This window comes from Lolium perenne, chromosome 2 (assembly GCF_019359855.2).
Source record: "Lolium perenne isolate Kyuss_39 chromosome 2, Kyuss_2.0, whole genome shotgun sequence".
Taxonomy (NCBI): Eukaryota; Viridiplantae; Streptophyta; class Magnoliopsida; order Poales; family Poaceae; genus Lolium; species Lolium perenne.
Genome location: NC_067245.2, coordinates 205,180,850 through 205,204,544, shown reverse-complemented (window position 1 = coordinate 205,204,544; position 23,695 = coordinate 205,180,850). Strand labels below are relative to the sequence as shown.

Sequence of the window (23,695 nt, the reverse complement as noted above, 5' to 3'; positions counted from 1 at the left end):
AGAGCACACCTTCTAAATCCCGCGAAATGTTCTTTCCAATAAAAAAACCTACCAAAAACCCTAATTCCCACAGATTGTTTTTTTACCAAAACCCACATGCAACGGCCAATGATCAGCTGCCGGCCGGAGAACCACCAGCACACCAAAAACCACAAAAAATTGAGCTGAGAGAGAAAGGCCAAAAGAGAAAGAAATAAAGAAAGATGAGCACGCTACAAGGCTCAACACTCCAACAACCCAAACCAACCAAAGCGAAAGCGAACAAAACAAACAAACGGCCACACACTCCAACACCAACACCAACACCAACGCTTTTCTCCCTCTCTTCACTCCTCCCTCGCTTCTCCACCTCCGCCTCCCTCTCCCTCCTCCGCACCAAAAATTCCTCTTTTTTTACCTCCCACCAATCCTTACCGTCGCCTCCTTCTACTACTACAACCCAATCCGGGCTGGTCCTCGGATGGACTCGGGTCTCGACTAGCTACCTAGGCCCTGCTCGGGTGCGCGCGCCACGCCGCTAGGGTTCTTGGCCCGGGGCTTCTCCAATGGTGCACCGCCGCTTCGCGTGGCCCTTCGGCGGCCAGCGCGCCTCCCTCTGCGGCAGCTTCACCGGGTGGGCCGGCAAGATTCGATCTTGGCAGTGGCCGAAAGGCGGGATCTCTGTCCCTTTCCGGTGGTAATGCTGATTTCGTCTTCTTTCTCTTCTTGTGTGCGCGCGCAGGTGGAGGGAGTTCCCCATGGGGCTCGCCGGGGCCGAGTTCCAGGTGGTGTTCGATCTACCCCCGGGGGTTTATCAGGTGCGTGCGGTATGCTCGAATTGCGCCGATTACACTCGCTGCTTGCTTTGATTATGTATCTGTGCTGCTCTGTTGCACGGTTTACGGATTAGAATTAGATAGGCTGGCTTGTTAGTTATGGTGATTGGCGGGCTTGTAGGAGCTATTGGTTGTTTCTTGACCTCCAACAAGATCGAATTGCATGTTGTCTTTTTTATAGACCATACTATTTATAAAGAAATTCTGGTGCAGTTGTTAGCTGCGCCATCCATTAACTTTGACCTACCTAGTTTTGCACATTGACTTGTATGAAATTATAAGAAATCAGGTTACCCTTTTCATAGTTTACAGTCCTACTGGTTTCTTAGCACTAGACATGCATATCTGTATTGTGAACTTATCTGTTGGGAATTACTATTTTTTAAGGCTTAAAACAAAATCAGTGCAACACTAAATTAGGGAAATACGTACAGTTAGAATATGCGGACCAGCTCACTGTTCCTTGTCTCCATAACTCCAGGCAAGTAGCCACATACGTTACATAGTGGCAGCTATTTTGAGTATACAGTTGCAGCATCATTGCCTCCAATGTCATTTCTAATTGGTAGTACATAGTGGCCAGGTTTCTCTTTTCCATTTATTCCATCTTTTCTAGGTTTTTGAAGTGAACATCTTTTTTGCTGGAAGCTATTAATACTTGAATTATGCCAAATTTGTCCTAGACTTGCCATGCATTGACATCCCTTTACCTTTTTGTTTAGCAATCAATAAGATCTTTTCAAATTAATACCTATTAATAATTAATAAAACTATGGAATGTTTCGCATATACCACTTATCGTTAGGAAAATACAGTGGTCATTGGTGCACCTTGGTGCCAGCACACCCTATACATGCAAAAAAAATCAGTAATTCTAAAAAAGGTTAAAAAATTGCGAATCATTGCTGAAATCAAAGATGATTATGTATAGTACTCGTATAAGATTCACCATGGAATGACTTTCCTTGTTTCTTGGGTCAAAGAAACAGACTTGAAACGCCCTATATAAAGTACTATTCACGCTATATTTGTCATAATATTCTTTTGCCCTGAGGTCAACAGAAATCATTTCTTGGCCATGCATTTTTATACGAGGACAATACTTGATCATCTTTGATTCCCCCCCAAAAATGATTTTTTTCGACTTTATTTAAAATCATTTTTTTGGCACAAATAGGGTGTGCTGGCACCCTAGAGCCAAAAATTCCTGTCCGTTAGGAAACTCCTGTAATCATGTCAACTTGTGGTGGCGGTGTGGCCACCTTCAGGCCATGCCACCTAATGGATCTGGTACAAACGTTGATATGAAATCAAATATAGTTGGTCCAACCTGCAGATAGTATATTCCTTCTATGCTTTTACTACCACTGCCTTGCTATTTTCTTACATTATTTTCCTGCTTCTGTCTTTTATTAATTTGTATGTATGCATTGATGTGGTCTTTTGGTGTAATCCAGTACCGATTCTTGGTGGATGGTGCCTGGAGATGTGATGACACAAAACCTATTGTACGCGATGAATATGGCATGATCAGCAATGAAGTGCTTGTCACACTTGAGAATAATACACACCCGGTTGTGCAGCTAGAGTCATCTATGGAATGTTTCGCATATACCACTTATCGTTAGGAAAATACAGTGGTCATTGGTGCACCTTGGTGCCAGCACACCCTATACATGCAAAAAAAATCAGTAATTCTAAAAAAGGTTAAAAAATTGCGAATCATTGCTGAAATCAAAGATGATTATGTATAGTACTCGTATAAGATTCACCATGGAATGACTTTCCTTGTTTCTTGGGTCAAAGAAACAGACTTGAAACGCCCTATATAAAGTACTATTCACGCTATATTTGTCATAATATTCTTTTGCCCTGAGGTCAACAGAAATCATTTCTTGGCCATGCATTTTTATACGAGGACAATACTTGATCATCTTTGATTCCCCCCCAAAAATGATTTTTTTCGACTTTATTTAAAATCATTTTTTTGGCACAAATAGGGTGTGCTGGCACCCTAGAGCCAAAAATTCCTGTCCGTTAGGAAACTCCTGTAATCATGTCAACTTGTGGTGGCGGTGTGGCCACCTTCAGGCCATGCCACCTAATGGATCTGGTACAAACGTTGATATGAAATCAAATATAGTTGGTCCAACCTGCAGATAGTATATTCCTTCTATGCTTTTACTACCACTGCCTTGCTATTTTCTTACATTATTTTCCTGCTTCTGTCTTTTATTAATTTGTATGTATGCATTGATGTGGTCTTTTGGTGTAATCCAGTACCGATTCTTGGTGGATGGTGCCTGGAGATGTGATGACACAAAACCTATTGTACGCGATGAATATGGCATGATCAGCAATGAAGTGCTTGTCACACTTGAGAATAATACACACCCGGTTGTGCAGCTAGAGTCATCTTCCAATAGAAGAATGAATTTGGATGAGGGTACTATTTTGACAACAGTATGTGCAAAAGTTTCAAATTGTATCTTTTATCTTGCATGATTAGTAGAATCTCCAGAATAACTAATGCTTAATTAATTATGTACTATGCAATCTACCAACAGATGCCTACAGAACCGCCATCTCAAAACTCTGGCGTGCAGATTGCAGTTTTCCGCCAACGAGTCTCTGAAATACTACTACATAATACCGTATATGATGTTGTTCCTGTTTCTAGCAAGGTTAGGTTCCTCTTTTGTGGTCAACACTTTGTCTTGTTCTCTTAGACCATGAAGATAATCATTTTTCACATAAGCATTTCAGATAGCAATTTTGGATGCTCGGCTTCCTGTCAAACAAGCATTTAATATTATGCATGATGAGGTATGTGTTTGTTAGAGTTGCTCAGCATGCTTTAGTTCTTCCTTTATGCTTGTTTAAATCTTTACTCTCATCTGAAGTTTCCTGTGTTGGGTCATCATGCTATTGAGTAATTCTAAAAATATGCTTGTAGCCATTACCCTCGTTGTTAACCACAATTCACATTTTTGCCTTATATGTCCTGCAGACTGCAGTTTCCCAGATTCATCTTCTTGCTGCAGACCTTTACTTTAATTGTACCTAGAATAACGTTATTACTATAACCACCTCATTTTGGAAAGTAATACATATGAGAAAAATAATTGATATTTCCCTTTGAAGGTTCTTCTTATCCTGGTACTTTTATGTATCGTGTAGTCCACTAGCGAAAATGTGATTTACCTTGTCATTTAGATGTTGTAAGAGTAGCACACTAGTTAACCTTTTCTTGTTTTAGGGCCTTGCTTTGGTTCCTCTATGGGATGATGGCCAAGGAACCATAACAGGCATGCTAACTGCGTCTGATTTTGTATTAATTTTGAGAAAGGTGAGATCTGAATTACTATATTTCTCCCTCTCTTGGGGAGTTCTTACTAATCCTTGGATCTGCAGTTGCAGAGGAACATTCGAGTTCTGGGCCATGAAGAGCTTGAAATGCATTCAGTGGCTGCTTGGAAAGAAGCAAAACTACAGTATTATGGGGGGTCTGATGTCGCAACCATGCAAAGAAGGCCATTAGTTCATGTATTTTCCTGTACATTTTCCAGACTCCACTGACTATTTTGTTGTGAAAACAGCTTAAAGAGTAGCATCAGTCAAATAGGAAAAGTAATTGTATGCTCAGAAAGTATTTTTTTAATTTAGTTCCCATTCTGGTCAGAAGAAGTACAGATTGAAGGATATTTTGGAAAGGGGACAAATGGACACTACTAAATGCAGCCATCATTCTTCCAAAATCTGTCACTGTGTTTGTAGAAAAACCTACATGCCAATATCATTATGATTGACTAATCTACCTTTCTTTATTGAGATTCTTTCAGCTAAATTACGGGCCTGATAATTTAAATCCACTTTATTGGCAGGAGTTGAAAATTGCTGAAATCACATGTTCTTAATTTTTTATCACTAATGTGAAATAGTAATTTTCTTTTCGCTTATTGTCCTTCATGTCTTTCTTCAGGTTAAGGATTCGGATAATTTAAGGGCTGTGGCACTGTCTATAATACAAAATGAAATATCTTCAGTCCCTATCTTCAAATCCTCGATGGATGTATCAGGAATGCCAATACTTAATCTTGCAACTCTTCCGGGGATTTTAAAATGTATGGTGGTTTTTGTGAGACTTTATTCTGTACCTAATTTTACTTGCACCTCAACTTGAGCTCACTTTTTTCTTGATATTGTATTTAGTTCTTTGCTCCAAGCTCCAAGAACAACCAGAAGGCTATCCCATTTTGCAAAATCACATTTCCAGTATTCCTATTGGTACATGGTCGCAACATACTGGCAGGGCAAGTAAAAGACAGCTTAGAACATCGCGGCTGAATGTTCCTCTAATTACTTGCTTGGATTTCCTGCTGGAAGGTACCATCCACATAAACGACATTTCAAATGCGGGTGTTTGTGTTATTTCCCCAGTTGATCCTTAGGAGCATGGCACGGTGGTTGCCGTCTGCATAATCAAATTAAGTAGGTGATTAATTCCTTTTTAAATTGTACAGAAAATCAATTTCAAGTCAACAGTCAAGGTATGAATTAAATGCACCTGGGACTTGTAAAAAGTCTCTTGACTTGTAACATCATAGGCTCATGCGGACAACCCATTAGCTGTCAACTTTTACAGCGACACATTTGAGTTTTGTAATTTTACTATGAAATAGATGACAATTCATAAGGTGAGATTCAAACTTCTGTAACGACTAATATAAAAAAGCAGTTTAGACTAGTTAGGTTGAAATGATATCATTAGATTTTTCAGGAGAAATATTATCATCATATACCACTTTTGGATTCCCCCCCTAACACATCCATACAAAAAAGTAATGGTCATGTATTTATGAATAGAGGGACAGCATTTTAAACTCTCAATTGAGAGAAATTTGGACAGCTATATTTATAAAACAATAATCAGTTTACATGAACTGTCTCCTCCATATCCGATTGAGTGAGGATACCATGAATGTGGATAATCTATGTCCGACAGATTAGAAGTAACAGTGCTTACAATTGCATCGTACTAACATTTTTACAGTGAGGTGGTTGTTTATATCTTAACTTTATTGATTAGTACTGTCAAATCTAGGAATTCACACAGATGACTCAACTTTATATAAAATGTGACGTGACCTAACTTTACCACTTACCTTGCATTTGAATGCTCACCTTTTGAAGTTGAGGTTCTCCATTAAGCATGTTCCCTTCTTGAACTGCATGTGCTAATATTTAACAATATTGTTTTTGCATGATTATGAAATAACAGCTACTGAATCAGACTGATACATGATTTCTTTTTTCACCCTCCAGATAGAGTGAGCTCAGTTCCTATAGTTGATGATAATGGATCCCTTCTTGATGTCTATGCACTCAGGTTTGGATACTTTGCATTTACTTTCCTGTGCTACAATACTGTTCTGCTCTTTTGTATGGGTATGCTCAGTTGACTATGCATGATGAAGCTGCCCACTGGGGCTTGAACAAACACTCTCTATCCTTGTGTGGTGACAGGATGTACTCTAAAATAGGACTTTTCTCCTAATAGTCCCAGTCTTTCTCATCCCCGAACAGTCCAACAGTAGCAAAATCACAGCTAATTGTTTGAAAGGGATGTGTACTTGTGTATATGGTAATAATGTAGTGATCAGAGGAGTTATGATGCAGCATTATAAAAACATACTCCCACCGATCCATATTACTTGATGCTAAAATGGATATATCTACAATATGTCTATATACATCTATATTAGCGTCAAGTAATATGAATCGGAGGGAGTAACAAAATTTCTGATTTTGTAGAGCTGAGGCCAGTAGTCACTACAACTTTTATTAGACACACACTATATCGTAAAGATCACCCTTTAGAATTATTAGTAGATACACACTATAACTACTACTCCCTCCGTCCATAAAAAGATGTTTAAACTTCGTCTAAATTTGCATGTATCTACACACTAAAACACGTCTAGATACATGCATATTTTGACAAATTGGAGAGATCCTTTTGTGGGCGGAGGAAGTATTGAACAACCAATCATATAAAGCTCACCCTTTACTAGATACATATTATACTGTTAGTTCATTTTTCATGGGACTCAACAACAACATCAACACCATCAAAGCATTTTATCATGGGACTCAATTTTTTTTTTTAAATATCATATGACTAAATCTCAGGTTAGGTTTTACTGGGTTCATCTGGTTTTCGGAGGGTGGTACTAATCTTACTTAATGTGTCTTTCTTTAGAAAAAGGAGTTGGTAGACCTATCTTGTTTGGCATGTTGGTATCTCAGTACATCTCCTTGTTTTTTGATCTTCATCCTAAGCTACTAAAGGATAAAATGTACACTAGCCTTGACATTTCAATTACATCTTCCCAGGCTCCTAAATGTGAAGTGTGTTCATGATTGTCAATCTGCACATCAGTTATGCGCTCCATTTAAAACATAGATGGCTGTGAGGTCATTTCATTTACGTAATGTGTTGTCTCTGGAAGTTCAAACTTACTTTCAAGTCTTTGGTCCATTTGGCAGTCTTGTTTAAAATTCAGATAACATAGGTTTCAATGAAGAACCTTCAGCTTTATTGTCCATCAGCTAATTTATATCGTTTTCAATTTTCCCATTTTGTCCCTTTCAAATGTTTGTATATCATACTCCTGAACTTGATATCCTTTTTTAAATATTAACTTGTTTCTACAGCGATATCATGGCTCTGGCGAAGAATGACATTTACACTCGCATTGAACTTGAGCAAGTGACCGTGGAGCATGTATGTTCCTCCCATCTTGTTTTTAGCCTGTACTCACAGGCTCACAGCCTTTCCTTTGATGTGTATACATTTTGTACAGATGTACTAATATTATGTTTGTTCTGTTTGATAATTAGATGACACACAGCTTTGTGTTGTGATGTTTAGTTCATCAAATGTCGAGAAGGAAGAAAACAGAACATGAAGTTATCTGTCCATGCTGATATCGGATGCCTCATTTAAATATAACTTACGTTTGCATTAATAATTGAAGATCAATAGTCCATTAGCATGCTTGAAACCAGAGCATCTTTAGACGAAACCAGAGCATCTTGATACGCTCCACAGTGCACTTTACCATGGTTCTTGCTAATGTATTATGTATCTGTCCATGTGTTGCGTTTCTTTAGTGTATTTGTTCTCTTTGTGATTATGTTCCAACACTATACTGTATCCCCACTTTTCAGGCCTTGGAGCTGCAATATCAGGTGAATGGACGGAGACAGTGTCATACCTGTTTGAGTACAAGTACATTTCTTGAGGTGCTGGAGCAATTGTCTGTTCCAGGTACGAGTTTGGAGATAAATTCACATGCTAATATAGGGAGCAAACGAGGATTGCATTTTACATGGGATCATTCTATAAACGCCTGATCTTAAAATAATCTTGGCAGATTGTTTGAAATTTCTGACATAATGTATATCTTATCAGGGGTGCGGCGGCTTGTCGTCATTGAACCGATGACTAGATTTGTGCAAGGAATTATATCATTGAGAGACGCAGTAACATTTCTCCTTGGTTAACATTTGTGTAGCCATTTCGTACATGAAAGCCTGTTGTATTTTGATTGGGATGAAATAAAGAAATGTTGTTTCAACAGATGGAGGGGTTCTTCATATCTTTCATTGTTCCCGCTCCGAAACTTATAGTCATGTCCCAGAGAAAGAAAACGAACTTGTAATATCATGAACAGTGAACAACTGAATCTTGGCAACAACAGGCCATGCCTTGAAAGTATGAAGACTAGACCGATTGAACCAGTACTGTTGCAACTTTTTTCTCCACGGATGCCCACCTGGAATTTTGGTGGCATGATGAGTCCTGCTTTGCCGCATCGGAATGCTTCAAGATAGCTGTGAAGAGTTGATGAGGCTGGCTACGGTAAAGGGAAACAGCTTGATTGGGATTTGAGGACTATAGAACTACTCTAAAGATTGGATGATAATCATGGGGAATTTTGCCAATACTAGTTAGAAACCCAAATCGATATATACCATGACCGTGGGATCACAGGTGGTTGCCATATTTTACCTTCCTCTCTCTTCGCTGTCCTTCAGCTTTACGACCGTTCCCTCTACAGGAATTATACGCCTGTGAAAGTACATGAGATCGTCACCCTTCCTCTCATCAGTCTGCTCCCTAGCCACAGTCCCAAAGATAAGAATTATCAGTATTATTACTCGTAAGTAAAATCGTTTCCAATCTTCAGAATTGCTAATCCACTGAAAATCCAACCATAACTTGAACAGTATACCCCACGCTATAAATATATTGGTGCAAAGACCATTAGCATAACTCAAAACTACACACCAACGCACAATCTACCCCTCCTCAAATTGCCTCTTGCTAGTTCTGATTTCCAAATAAAAAGTTTCAGGATCCAACATATATGACATGAGAGTCGTTTGACAAACAATTCTCTGCAAGACGTACTGCAAATAAGACTGTCGTGACCTACAAGGTTTCAGACAGGACGTACAAAAACACAGAAAACAATATTTGGCTTCAACTTTCTTCATACGAATGCATACACTCTGTTCACCCCTGTAAACACTTGACCTTTAGTCATCTGTTCTGGGCCGCCACTACTCACTTATCAATCTTATATTCTCTGACAGTTGACCTCCTAAATCATGTTCGGCATTAAGGAGGAGAGGGGTAGAAACTAGAAACGGTATCTGCTTGTAATCGACGTTTCAGTTAACGGCTCAGGCTATTTTCTGTCGTTGCTGCTTAAAAATACCAGCACACACGTTTGCCTTTCTACATCAGAGAGCTTCTTATATCATGAATTGTATTTATATGATGTATAGTAACAGACAAGAGGAATCAGAATAAAAACAGAACCTATGCTACTTCAGTTTCTAAGAATGACTACTGGATCAATTGTAAAGATCGTCTTCATCAGCTGCTGAGATATCGGCAGCAGCTTCTGCCGCCTGGGGCTGCGTCGGGAAACGGAACTCGGTGCCGAAACCTCTCGACTGCTGCAACGTCTGAGCAAAGGCCTGGTACTTCCTGATGTCTCCATCGCTGACGCTCCTCCTTGCGTACTTCATCGACTCCTCGAAGTGAGCCGCCTTGATCTCAGCCACTTCCTCTGCTTCCACCTCCATGCTATCTTTTCCCAGTCTCTGCCTCTCCATATCTTTTTCGATGTCCTCCCTGATGGCGTACTTGCAAGCCCTCTGGCAGATCTCCGTGATGTCGGCGCCGCTGAAGCCCGCCGTGAACCTCGCGAGTGCGCCGAGGTCGACGTCCTTGGCCACAGGAGACTTCCTCAGACAGGCCTTGAAGATTTGGTGCCGAGAGGCCTCATCCGGCAAGGGGATGTAGATGAGCTGGTCCAGGCGGCCGGGCCGAAGCAGCGCCGAGTCGATGATGTCCGGCCTGTTGGTGGCGCCTATGATGAACACTGTCTTCTTCGCGTTCATGCCGTCCATCTCGGTGAGGAGCTGGTTCAGGACCCTGTCCGCTGCACCGCCGGCGTCGCCCACCCTCCCGCCCCTCTGCGTCGCGATGGAGTCAAGCTCGTCGAAGAAGAGAACGCACGGTGCAGATTGGCGCGCCTTGTCAAAGATCTCTCGCGTTGGCCTCGCTCTCGCCGAACCACATCGTGAGCAGCTCGGGTCCCTTGATGCTGATAAAGTTGTCCTGGCATTCGTTGGCGATCGCCTTCGCGAGCAAGGTCTTGCCGCATCCCGGTGGCCCGTAGAAGAGGACGCCCTTGGAGGGCGACATGCCGAACTTTTCAAATTTCTCCGGATGCTCCACCGGGTACTGGACGGTCTCTTGCAGCTCTCTCTTCACGCCGTCCAGGCCACCGATGTCGTTCCAGCTGACGTTGGGCACCTCCACGACGGTCTCGCGAAGCGCAGAAGGATTCGTACCGACGAGGGCCGTTTTAAGGTGGTCGTTGGTGACGGCCATGGAGTTCAAGATCTTGGCGTCGATGGTGTCGTCCTCTAGGTCGATCACGTCCATCTTCTCCCTGATGCATTGCAGTGCTGCCTCCGTGCAGAGCGCGGCCAAGTCAGATTGAAAGGACACGGATGTCACCTAGAGGGGGGGTGAATAGGCGATTTAAAACTTTTACGAGATGGGCTTAACAAATGCGGAATAAAACTAGCGTTTACTTTGTCAAGCCCAAAGCCTATATACTATTGTTCACCTATGTGCACCAACAACTTATTCTAAGCAATGATTCACCTATGTGCACCAACAACTTATGCTAAGCAATACAAGCAAGTATGTGATAGCAAGATATATATAACTTCAAGCACAAAGGCTATCACAAGGTAAAGTGCATAAGTAAAGAGCTCGGGTATAGAGATAACCGAGGCACGCGGGAGACGATGATTTATCCCGGAGTTCACACTCTTGCGAGTGCTAATCTCCGGTGGAGAGGTGCGGTTGCTTAGTGCTCCCGAACGCCACAAGAGGCTCACCTTGAGGTGTGGTTGCTCGATGCACACCAACGCCACAAAGGCCTCACCCCAAGATGCGGTACTCACACCACACACCGAACGCCACGAAGGCGCCTCACCTAAATCTCCGGTGACCCTCGCCACAAAGGCCTAGGTCACGGTTCCACTAAGGGATTTCCTTCGAGGCGGAAACCGGGCCTTACACAAAGGTTGGGGCACACATCCACAACTTAATTGGAGGCTCCCAACAAATCACCACAAAGGTCTAGAATCCGTCTAGGGTTCCAAGAACCCAAGAGTAACAACCTTCTTGCTTTCACCTCCACGAATCACCGTGGAGAACTCAAACCGATGCACCAAATGCAATGGCAAGAACACCACAAAGATGCTCAAGTCCTTCTCTCTCAAATTCCAACAAAGGTACAAGAGCTATTGGGGAATAAGAGAGGAAGAACAAAGAGGAGAACACAAAATTCTCCAAGATCTAGATCTAGTGGATTCCCCTCACAAAGAGAGGGATTTGATTGGTAGGAATGTAGATCTAGATCTCCTCTTCCTTTTCCTTCAAAAAGATTCAAGAAGCATAGGAGGAGTAGAGGGAAAGGGAAGCTCTCAAGGTCAACAATGGTGGAGAGCACAAAGGGGAAGAGGTAGCTGCCCAAGGAGGAAGAAGGGGGGCTTAAATACCCCCTCCCATCGAAATATGACCGTTTGGGTCAGCTCAGGCCGGATTTTCCGGGCTGGATATTTGCAAAATATCCGGGCCCCGAAAAACGGCTAAGGACCAGAAAAAACGTGCCCCAGGATGGGGGCCGGATATTTGCCCGGATATTTGCCCGGATTTGTCCAAAAACCGGATTTTTCCGGGGGGCCGGATTATCCGCCCCAAACTTGGGCCGGAATATCCGCCCACCTGAAAACTGGCAGAAACATCAAACTGAAACGGGCATAACTTTAGCATCCGGACTCCGATTTTGATGATCTTGGGCTTGTTTTAAAGCTAGGAACAAGCTCTACAAGATCATGCAGGAAACCATCATAGTCCAACAAGGGAGGATAGAAACAAATGATGAAAGGTTTGACCTATCTAAAAAAGACATACCGGTAAAACCTCCAATCTTGAAAATGCAACAAGTTGCCCGTGCAAAAATCATTCTTGATGAACTAGAGCTTGTCATGAGAATAAGCACAAGCTCTAAATCATCACATGGATAAGATCCAAATAATAACCAAGAAAGATGATGAACCAAACTCGAAAACGCAACAAGTGATCTATGCAAAATCCGTTTTCGATGAACTAGAGCTTGTCATGAGAATAAGCACAAGCTCTAAAACATCACATGGATAAGGTCCAAATAACAACCAAGAAAGATGATGCAAGGATGCAAAGGTTTGAGCTCTCTCCGAACGATACGATCGAGTTACTCACTCGAGAGCCCTCTTGATAGTACGGCAACTAAACTATAAACCGGTCTCCAACTACACTATGAGACCGGTGAGAAAGAAACCCTATCAAGAGCAAACCTTATACTTGCGCATTCCACTTGAGCTTGATGACGACGATCTTGACCTCAACAAGATGGAACGCCTTTCTTGCTTGTGCTTGCTTGACGAAGTCTTGTAGATTGCTCCCCCATAAACCACCATGGGAGAGCTTCTTCTTCGGCGCATCTTCACATAAACATAACCACCATGTGGATTGCTCCCCCATAATCCACCATGGGAGAGCTTCTTCTTTGGCGCATCTTCACATATCCATGATCACCATATGGATGGCAAGACTCAAGCAAAGGATCTCTTCGAGATGGCTCATCTTGAACTTGCACATCATTTCTCCATGGCAAGCTTCAAGCTTATGAACTCTTCGAGTTGGCTCATCTTGAACTTGCACTTCATTTCTTCATTCTTCATCATGTTGATGTCTTGAAGTAACTTGAGGGCTCACTTCATCTTCATCTTCAAGACATACTTGACACTTGATATCCTTCATCAATTTCTTCTTATTGCAACCTTGAAGCCAACATATGGTTCAAGAATTGCCTATGGACAACTCCTACAAATATAACTCAATGCAAACATTAGTCCATAGGGATTGTCATTAATTACCAAAACCACACATGGGGGCTCCATGGACTTTCAATCTCCCCCATTTTGGTAATTGATGACAATCTCTTTGAGAGGGTTTATATAAGAAATTTAAGTAACAAATAATTTGAATATATAGAGCAAACTCCCCCATAATATATGCATGTGTGAATGATCTTGACTTTCATTGCATATATTGGCATTCAAAGCCTAGTGGAGTTTCCTCTAAATATTCAACTATGCAAAGCAACAAGATGCAATGCAATAAAGGCACATGCTTAAACACAAAGCAAAGACATAACCAAATTCCCTTAAACCCTCCAAACTTCTCCCCCATTGGCACCAATTGCCGAAATGGGTGAAAAATTTAGAAGGCCAATATAGTGAGAGTTCCTCCATAGCGTGTGCATTTCTCATAATTTGAGTGGAATCAAATGCACATATCCAATGACGAATATTCAGAAGGAATCACACTATAGATAGGATCAAAGATTACAAAAAGATAACAAAGTCAAGAAGCTTCAACAAATGAAGCAAGCAACCAAATGAACCACAAAGAGGATACCAAAAGAAAGATAGATATTATGATAAGATCAAGAAGATTGCTCTAAATAATATGAGGAAGCTCCCCAAGATTTGTGCACAAAACTAGACAATTTGCATTGGAGTATAAAGTGCACAAACATGGAATCATCACTCCCATAATATCATTCAAAAACAAAAGATACCAAGTGAATCAAACTCTAATGATCACCACAAGATAGTGCTATAAATCAAATGAGGAAGCTCCCCAAGGTACATGCATAAATTAAAATGTTGTATTTGAATACAGTATGCATAACATGGAATCCTCACTCCCTCATTTAAAACACAAACATTTGTAATAGATCATAGATAGAAAAGTAAGCTAAACACTTGCAACAAACAGATAGTTGAGCAACAAGTAAGAGGCACCATAATAAAAAGGCTCAACCAAGAGGATATGTGAAAGGCATGATAAAGCATATTATAAGACTATTACAAGGATGAGCAAAAAGCATCATCATAGTCTTCAAAGAATTATATGCTTAGCATGACCAATCAACACGCAATAATAAATAAGATATCAAAAGGAGATGTATCATCTCTTATGTGTATAAGTTTCTCTAAGTGGGCAATATCACAAAGATATTTATCCACAAAGAAACATGCACACATAAAATAGATACGCAAGAAAAATAGTATGATATCCAAGATGAAGTCATGCAATATACCAATAAGAATTTTTGCTTAATAGCATGGCCAAAGGCTCAATTTTATCTTATTGTACATTCATGAACTTCAACCACAAACAACTAAAATACATCACAAATATCAACAAGGGATAGAAGATAGTTGGGATGCATTTGAGAAAGGCAACAAGTATCACAAACGGGGATACCAAAAGAAGTAACTAAATTTGCACTTTCATCTATATTGCACATGTGAGAGCCTTGAGGAATTGATATGCAACAAAATTGCTAGATAGGCATAGTTGGGATGGATGAATCATGAGCATGATTTAAAATACTTCCCAACAAATGCACTCATCTCAAATTACTCACATTCACAATAAAGAGGTTTCATTAAGACTTTTGCAAGAAGCACAACATTTGCAAATCAAGAGATTCATGCCAAGATGCAACCATAAGGTTGGAACAAGAAAAGTATGCATGAGAAGAAACTTGTTACCAAGATAGCATTGGTGTGGATGTAGTAGATATGTGTTCGTTGATCATCCTAGCTTGCCTCACGTTACCATTGAGTCACCACTTCTTTCCAAGAGTGAGACAAGCATTCAATGCATATCCATTGTACCTAACACAAAGGTAAGTACAAAATGGTCCCCAAACTAATTGGGTCCGAAGTAGTTAGACACACTACAACATATAGGACAAACTCCACAATTCTATGTGCATATAGATATGAAATTGAATTTCATGCACATCTTAGCCAAATTAGGATTTGATGGAGTTTACCCTATATATTGGATCAAAGAAAGTGACACATGCCATAAGATATACATATATTAAATATGCATGCACAATACTTTCAAGAACCAAAGGAAGATACAATTTGGACAAAACACCAAATAAACCAAGAGACAATGGTTGTCCAAATTATATCAAAGAATCAAATCAACACAAGATTGACTCCAAAGACTTATCTCATTATAAGAAGCTAATTAAACCTAAACACAAAGGAATGAGATAACCAACTCCCAAGAGAGCAAGGTTCCAACAAATAAACCAAACCCTCGAAACTTTTTATGATGGCACAAAGTACCAAAAAGAAAAAATTTATGTCTCCCAAAACCAAATTTTTGATAAAGATCAAGAGATGTTAAGCATTCTAATAATATAGAAGAGTTCCCCCAAGTTTGGTGCATTATCTAGGATTTTTTTATATGAATATAAAATGCACAAAACTAGGATCATCACGCTACCTATATCTTCTAACAATGCTAAGAAAGTTTGAATAGACAACTTAGATCCATAAGATGCAAGGAAGACACATGGGAGTCAAAGCACAACAAATTCATGGCAATAAATAAGGCAATATAAATACAAGTGCCAATGTAGATATGATCAATAATATCTACCTCATAATTGATTACCAATTGTCCTAGGACAAGAGGTATTAGGTAATATTTTCCGGTGGTAGTTTGTAAGTATAAGTAAGATCATATTTACAACGAACAAAGCATATGGTAAAAGATAAGAGTTAACCATCATGCAAAGATAGTTTCTTGATAGCTTCATTTAGTCATACCAACATGCAAGGCAATTAATAGTATTCATACCAACATGCAAAGCAATTAATAGTATTCATACCAACATGCAAAGCAATTAATAGTATGACTTGAAGCACATGGTTTTCCAAAAATGTATTGAGGGACACGTTGTGAAAAACCATGCCAAGAAAAACTTCCACAAATAAGATCCACAAAGATATTAGAAATGAAGCCATTTAAGCAAATTGGAGCTTGTTTGAGCAAACATGCCACATAGGAGAGAGATAATTTATGGTATCAATTCTATGTGACACAACCTCAAATGTTCACATTTTCTAGGCTTGTAATATGCACAAAGCTTATTACTCCCCCATAATGTGATAAGGAATTTATTTTCACAAGAGGCAAATAAGATCCAAGTAGAGATATTAATGGACATTAGAATTTGAATTTCTCATGGAGATGACATACCACATAGAGACTAGATAATCTTGCAATATCAATTCTAAGTGATATTCCTCATGTACACACATTGTTAGGATCATGAAATTCCCAAAGAAATATCACTCCCCCAAAATGGGATAGTCCATTAATCGCTCATAAGAGCCATATAAGATACAACAAGATGCAAAGTGGCTCATACACAAACACAAATACATGGTGTGCAACCCAACATGCATAGACTTGATTTCTCAAGAAAAGCAAATAGGAATCACAACATATACAAACACATGTTAGGAACAAAAACTAACACATGCAAAGGGGCGAGTAACTTACAATATAAATGAGTTGAGCACATGTTACCGCAAGGAGGAACATTGGATATATGATAGAAGCAAGATAACCAAGACTTGGCTTGAGATAATATAAATGATGAAGATCCCTTAATTCTTCATGATGTAGCCAAGTCTCCAATGCCCTCCAACAAGCACCTATTGATCAAGTTTTGGATTGTTGGTCCCCAAATAAGTTGGGTCCTAAGAGGTTAGTCACAATAGGCTTGGCAACCCAAATGGTTCTTTTCTTGACACCACTTTGAGCACCAACATATTTGGCAAACACATTGCCACCCTCATCCTTACGAAGAGAATAAACATCATCAATGGAGATAGAGTTGGATGAGGTACCAATAGTGCAAAAAGAGGAGATGTGGCCCTTCTCACGGCATATGTAGCAAGTTCTTTTCTTCTCCTTCTTCTCACTAGATTTCTCCACAATGGGAGCATTGGCTTGATTCTTCTTGGGAAGTGGCATTTCTTCAACTTGAGGTTGAATATGAGTTTGAGCGTGAGGCCGCTTCCCTTTTTGCTTCTTCTTCAAAGGGCAAGATCTAACATGGTGCCCTTCAATTTTGCACTTGAAGCAAACAATCTTGGCCGGGTCTTTGACTTGTACTTGGCCCTTCTTGTTGTTGTTGTTGTTGTTGTTGGACTTGTTCTTGTTGTTGGATTTGAATCCAAGTCCACTCTTGTCATTGGGGAATTGTTGCACACTTAACATCGTGTCAAGTTTGCATTTCCCTTCATGACTCTTTACCAAGTCGGTCTTCAAAGAAGTGACTTGGGCCTTGAGCTCTTTGATTTCCTCTACATGGTTAGTAACAACACAAGTACTAGAGGAAGTAGAACCTTCATTGTTAGAGCAACAAGGCAAGGAAGATAATTCATCACAAGATTTAGCAATACTATGAGTGGATGAATTACTAGGACTAGCACATGGCAATATAGCTTTTTCGGTAGTAGTGCTAGTATCCACATGAGGCTCACAAGGTGTTTCCTTTGATATGATAGCCTCATGAGCTAACTTTAGCCTATCATGAGAGGCTAGAAGATCCTCATGGGAGCTAGAAAGCTTTCCATGATTTTCTTCCAATTTCCCATAATTGCTAGTTAGCAACTCAAGTTGAGCCCTTAGCTCAACATTCTCCTTCAAGATAAATGCTTCACAAGAAGTAGAGTTAGTAGCACAAGCATCATTATCAATAGCAATAGGAGAAGGCAAGTTGGCATGCTCTTTTAGATAAGAAGCTTTAAGTTGCTCATGCGACTCGGTGAGTTTGGTGAGCGCACTCTCAATGACCCTTGAGCCCTTTTTGAGTTGCTCAAAATCCTCAAGGAGTTTAGCATTAACAAACACAAGCTTATCATTTTTTAGCTTTAGTTCATTTGCCATCTCAAGAGTTCTATCATGGTTTTCCTTTTCTCTAGACAATTCTAGAGCAAAGGTCTCCTCAAGAGCTTCCTTGATGGTTTGTTCTTCTTCAAGTTCATTCTTTAATGATGCTACATCATCAGCATACTCTCGTTCAAGAGCACCCTTTTTATCAATGGTGTTCTCATGCATCCAAATAAGTTTTTGGCTCTCAATGGCGGTAGTCAAGATTTGAAAGAAGTGAGAGCTAGCAATTTTATCTTTGTAAAGAACCTTGAATACACTCATACCCTTATCGCGTAGAGAGACCACCCAATCCTCTTCTTCATATTCATCCTCATCCTTATCACCACGAGAAATATTAGGTTCCATGGTAGGAGGTACCGTGGAACCCTTGGCCATAAGGCATATATGAGGACCGTGAGATAAAGATGAGGAGTTACTTGAGGCTCCTTTCAAGATGTTGTCTTGACCAATAGAATTTTTGGTTTCCTCTACATTGTTAGTCACATAACAACTAGAGGAAATAGAAGCATTTTTATCATGGTCACAAGACAAAGAAAGCATATCATCTTGAGATTTATTCAACAAACTTACACATGATATGCAAGGACTATTAACACAAGCATGTAGATGATTTATAGTGCTATATGTGTTTATGTCCATAGATGAAGCATTGCAATGAGATAGAGATGAAGAATCATCAATATTAAGCTCAATATCAACATTGCAATTTTCATCACCACTCACCATATCATTACCTTGTGTCTTGCCACACATTGGTGAAGTGGATGAAGATGAGAACTCATCACGGCCGGAAGTGGAAGCAATGCAATCATCCTTAATAATATTGGACACATCATATTTATCTTGAATTTTTGTCCATAACTCATGAGCGTTCCAAAAAGGCAAGTATGGAAAAAGACCTACATCTCTCAAAGCATTCATAAGAACATAAGAAGCTTGAGAATTGAGATATAAATTTTTCTCATCCTCTAACGATAGAGTTTGTGAATCCATAGGAGGAGAAAAACCTATATCTACAATTTTCTCCATATGAGGGTCAATGTCCCGAAAATGACTAAGCATGCAAATTTTCCAAACATCATAATTTGTGCCATCTAATATAAGAGTACTATCGTGCACTAATCCTCTAGCCGACATCTTTACTCTCAAGGCGGTGAAGCCTAAGAATGAGAGACCTTGCTCTGATACCAATTGAAAGGACACGGATGTCGCCTAGAGGGGGGGTGAATAGGCGATTTAAAAATTTTACGAGATGGGCTTAACAAATGCGGAATAAAACTAGCGTTTACTTTGTCAAGCCCAAAGCCTATATACTATTGTTCACCTATGTGCACCAACAACTTATTCTAAGCAATGGTTCACCTATGTGCACCAACAACTTATGCTAAGCAATACAAGCAAGTATGTGATAGCAAGATATATATAACTTCAAGCACAAAGGCTATCACAAGGTAAAGTGCATAAGTAAAGAGCTCGGGTGTAGAGATAACCGAGGCACGCGGGAGACGATGATTTATCCCGGAGTTCACACTCTTGCGAGTGCTAATCTCCGGTGGAGAGGTGCGGTTGCTTAGTGCTCCCGAACGCCACAAGAGGCTCACCTTGAGGTGTGGTTGCTCGATGCACACCAACGCCACAAAGGCCTCACCCCAAGATGCGGTACTCACACCACACACCGAACGCCACGAAGGCGCCTCACCTAAATCTCCGGTGACCCTCGCCACAAAGGCCTAGGTCACGGTTCCACTAAGGGATTTCCTTCGAGGCGGAAACCGGGCCTTACACAAAGGTTGGGGCACACATCCACAACTTAATTGGAGGCTCCCAACAAATCACCACAAAGGTCTAGAATCCGTCTAGGGTTCCAAGAACCCAAGAGTAACAACCTTCTTGCTTTCACCTCCACGAATCACCGTGGAGAACTCAAACCGATGCACCAAATGCAATGGCAAGAACACCACAAAGATGCTCAAGTCCTTCTCTCTCAAATTCCAACAAAGCTACAAAAGCTATTGGGGGAATAAGAGAGGAAGAACAAAGAGGAGAACACAAAATTCTCCAAGATCTAGATCTAGTGGATTCCCCTCACAAAGAGAGGGATTTGATTGGTAGGAATGTAGATCTAGATCTCCTCTTCCTTTTCCTTCAAAAAGATTCAAGAAGCATAGGAGGAGTAGAGGGAAAGGGAAGCTCTCAAGGTCAACAATGGTGGAGAGCACAAAGGGGAAGAGGTAGCTGCCCAAGGAGGAAGAAGGGGGGCTTAAATACCCCCTCCCATCGAAATATGACCGTTTGGGTCAGCTCAGGCCGGATTTTCCGGGCTGGATATTTGCAAAATATCCGGGCCCCGAAAAACGGCTAAGGACCAGAAAAAACGTGCCCCAGGATGGGGGCCGGATATTTGCCCGGATTTGTCCAAAAACTGGATTTTTCCGGGGGCCGGATTATCCGCCCCAAACTTGGGCCGGAATATCCGCCCCCCTGAAAACTGGCAGAAACATCAAACTGAAACGGGCATAACTTTAGCATCCGGACTCCGATTTTGATGATCTTGGGATTGTTTTAAAGCTAGGAACAAGCTCTACAAGATCATGCAGGAAACCATCATAGTCCAACAAGGGAGGATAGAAACAAATGATGAAAGGTTTGACCTATCTAAAAAAGACATACCGGTAAAACCTCCAATCTTGAAAATGCAACAAGTTGCCCGTGCAAAAACCATTCTTGATGAACTAGAGCTTGTCATGAGAATAAGCACAAGATCTAAATCATCACATGGATAAGATCCAAATAATAACCAAGAAAGATGATGAACCAAACTCGAAAACGCAACAAGTGATCTATGCAAAATCCGTTTTCGATGAACTAGAGCTTGTCATGAGAATAAGCACAAGCTCTAAAACATCACATGGATAAGGTCCAAATAACAACCAAGAAAGATGATGCAAGGATGCAAAGGTTTGAGCTCTCTCCGAACGATACGATCGAGTTACTCACTCGAGAGCCCTCTTGATAGTACGGCAACTAAACTATAAACCGGTCTCCAACTACACTATGAGACCGGTGAGAAAGAAACCCTATCAAGAGCAAACCTTATACTTGCACATTCCACTTGAGCTTGATGACGACGATCTTGACCTCAACAAGATGGAACGCCTTTCTTGCTTGTGCTTGCTTGACGAAGTCTTGTAGATTGCTCCCACATAAACCACCATGGGAGAGCTTCTTCTTCGGCGCATCTTCACATAAACATGACCACCATGTGGATTGCTCCCCCATAATCCACCATGGGAGAGCTTCTTCTTCGGCGCATCTTCACATATCCATGATCACCATATGGATGGCAAGACTCAAGCAAAGGATCTCTTCGAGATGGCTCATCTTGAACTTGCACATCATTTCTCCATGGCAAGCTTCAAGCTTATGAACTCTTCGAGTTGGCTCATCTTGAACTTGCACTTCATTTCTTCATTCTTCATCATGTTGATGTCTTGAAGTAACTTGAGGGCTCACTTCATCTTCATCTTCAAGACATACTTGACACTTGATATCCTTCATCAATTTCTTCTTATTGCAACCTTGAAGCCAACATATGGTTCAAGAATTGCCTATGGACAACTCCTACAAATATAACTCAATGCAAACATTAGTCCATAGGGATTGTCATTAATTACCAAAACCACACATGGGGGCTCCATGCACTTTCAAGCGCCAACGTAGCCATGCGTATCCTTGGCAACCACCTCAAGGTTGACATCCACGTCCAGCTTCATGTTCTTGGTATGGACGCGCAGCACTTCGAGGCGCCCGACCTCGTCCGGCACTCCAATGTCGATCTCACGATCAAACCTCCCAAAGCGCCTTAGGGCAGGGTCGATGCTGTTGGGACGGTTCGTGGCACCCATAACGATGACGTGCGCCCGAGCCTTCATGCCGTCCATCAAAGTCAGAAGCTGGGACACGATGCACCTCTCGACCTCGCCATGGGTCTTCTCCCTGTTGGGAGCGATGGAGTCAATCTCGTCGATGAAGATGATGGATGGCGCGTTCTTCTCGGCTTCCTTGAAGGCCTTCCTCAAATTGCTCTCGCTCTCTCCGGCCATCTTAGACATGATCTCTGGACCGTTGATGCAGAAGAAGAAGGCCCCAGTCTCGTTGGCCACGGCGCGGGCGATGAGCGTCTTGCCAGAGCCGGGAGGGCCGTACAGGAGGATGCCCTTGGGCGGCTTGACGCCGATGGACTTGAAGACCTGCGGGTGCCTGAGTGGCAGCTCAACCAGCTCCCTGATTTGCGTGAGCTGCTTGCGCATGCCACCCACGTCATCATAGCCAACGTCATCGAGCCTCTCCTCGTCCTCCCTCTTGACGGGCTCGCCGTCGCAGAAGATCTCCGTGTCAGCGGCCACAATGCAGTACTCCTCGGCCAGATCGATGTCCACGACCTTGAACTCGACGCTCCGCATGCCGCCGCGCACTAGGAAGAGATCGCCCTTACGGACCGGGCGGTATGCGTCCGCAAAGTAGGGCTTGAGATAGGAGTCGAACAGGTTGCCGGTGACGCCCTCCCTCGATGGTGTCGTCCACCGGGAGGATGTGCACCCGCCTCCCGTACTTGGCGTCGTGGCACAGGTGCACGGACATGACGTCGGCGATGCGGACGCGCAGGTTGGATCGAACCACCTTGTTGATCTTCATCTTGTGCTCCTCGCAGGTGTCGTCGGTGAAAGCGATGCAGACCGTGCTGCGGCGGCGCTTGCCCTTGAGCAGCACGAAGTCGCCGCGGAATATGCAGAGCCTCTCCATGGTGGCCGGGTGGAGGCTGCACATGGAGTTGTCATCCTGGGTCGCCTCCTCCACCACCAGCCGGTTCGCGGCCTTCTTCGACGGCGGCGCGCTCGCCATCGCGTTCAGCGCCTCTCCCTGATTGATTCGATGCCTATGTCTCGTACTACTCCGATCTGTGTTTGCTGCGTTCGTGCACTGGTGAGGAGGAGAGAGGGGGTCAGCCACACCCCTATATGACGCTTCTGCTCCGGTGCTCCCCCCCAGAGGAAAAGTGGAATCGTCAAAACACATGAACGGTTGAGATCGCGCGATACCTGTTCGGATTCAGGGTTAGTTTTGTAATTTCACGTTTCTGACAGATACGTAAAAGCCCTGTACAGGCCCGTATGGCCCGCGACTGTGCTGTACGTATTCTGTGAACCATCGTGTACGTGGCGTAGTCACGTGCGTGTACCGAAGCGGAAGGGACATATAAAACCTTCGTCGGCTGCTCCGCCTCCCTCGCCCCACCATTTCCCCCCCAAATTAGGTACGGAGAAAACCCTCTCCCTCGGCCACTTCGTCTTCTCCACTCCCTCTCCACTGCAAGTTCTCTTCTTTAATCCCT

General features: G+C 42.0%; 1 protein-coding gene and 1 pseudogene across 1 annotated transcript; one reads left to right on the top strand and one right to left on the bottom strand.

Moving 5' to 3' along the window:
- The first annotated feature begins 263 nt into the window (after positions 1 to 263).
- On the top strand, positions 264 to 8,460 carry LOC127334385 (sucrose nonfermenting 4-like protein). Its single transcript, XM_051360830.2, has 13 exons — positions 264 to 613; positions 722 to 797; positions 3,096 to 3,278; positions 3,383 to 3,499; positions 3,582 to 3,641; positions 4,075 to 4,164; positions 4,230 to 4,361; positions 4,798 to 4,939; positions 5,028 to 5,201; positions 6,141 to 6,204; positions 7,533 to 7,602; positions 8,049 to 8,148; positions 8,293 to 8,460. Exons 1-13 carry the CDS (start codon positions 546 to 548, stop codon positions 8,382 to 8,384), a joined length of 1,368 nt encoding a protein of 455 aa, XP_051216790.1. The 5' UTR covers positions 264 to 545; the 3' UTR covers positions 8,385 to 8,460.
- A 1,258-nt stretch (positions 8,461 to 9,718) lies between these two features.
- Positions 9,719 to 23,205, bottom strand: LOC127329036 (cell division control protein 48 homolog D-like; annotated as a pseudogene).
- Positions 23,206 to 23,695: the final 490 nt, after the last annotated feature.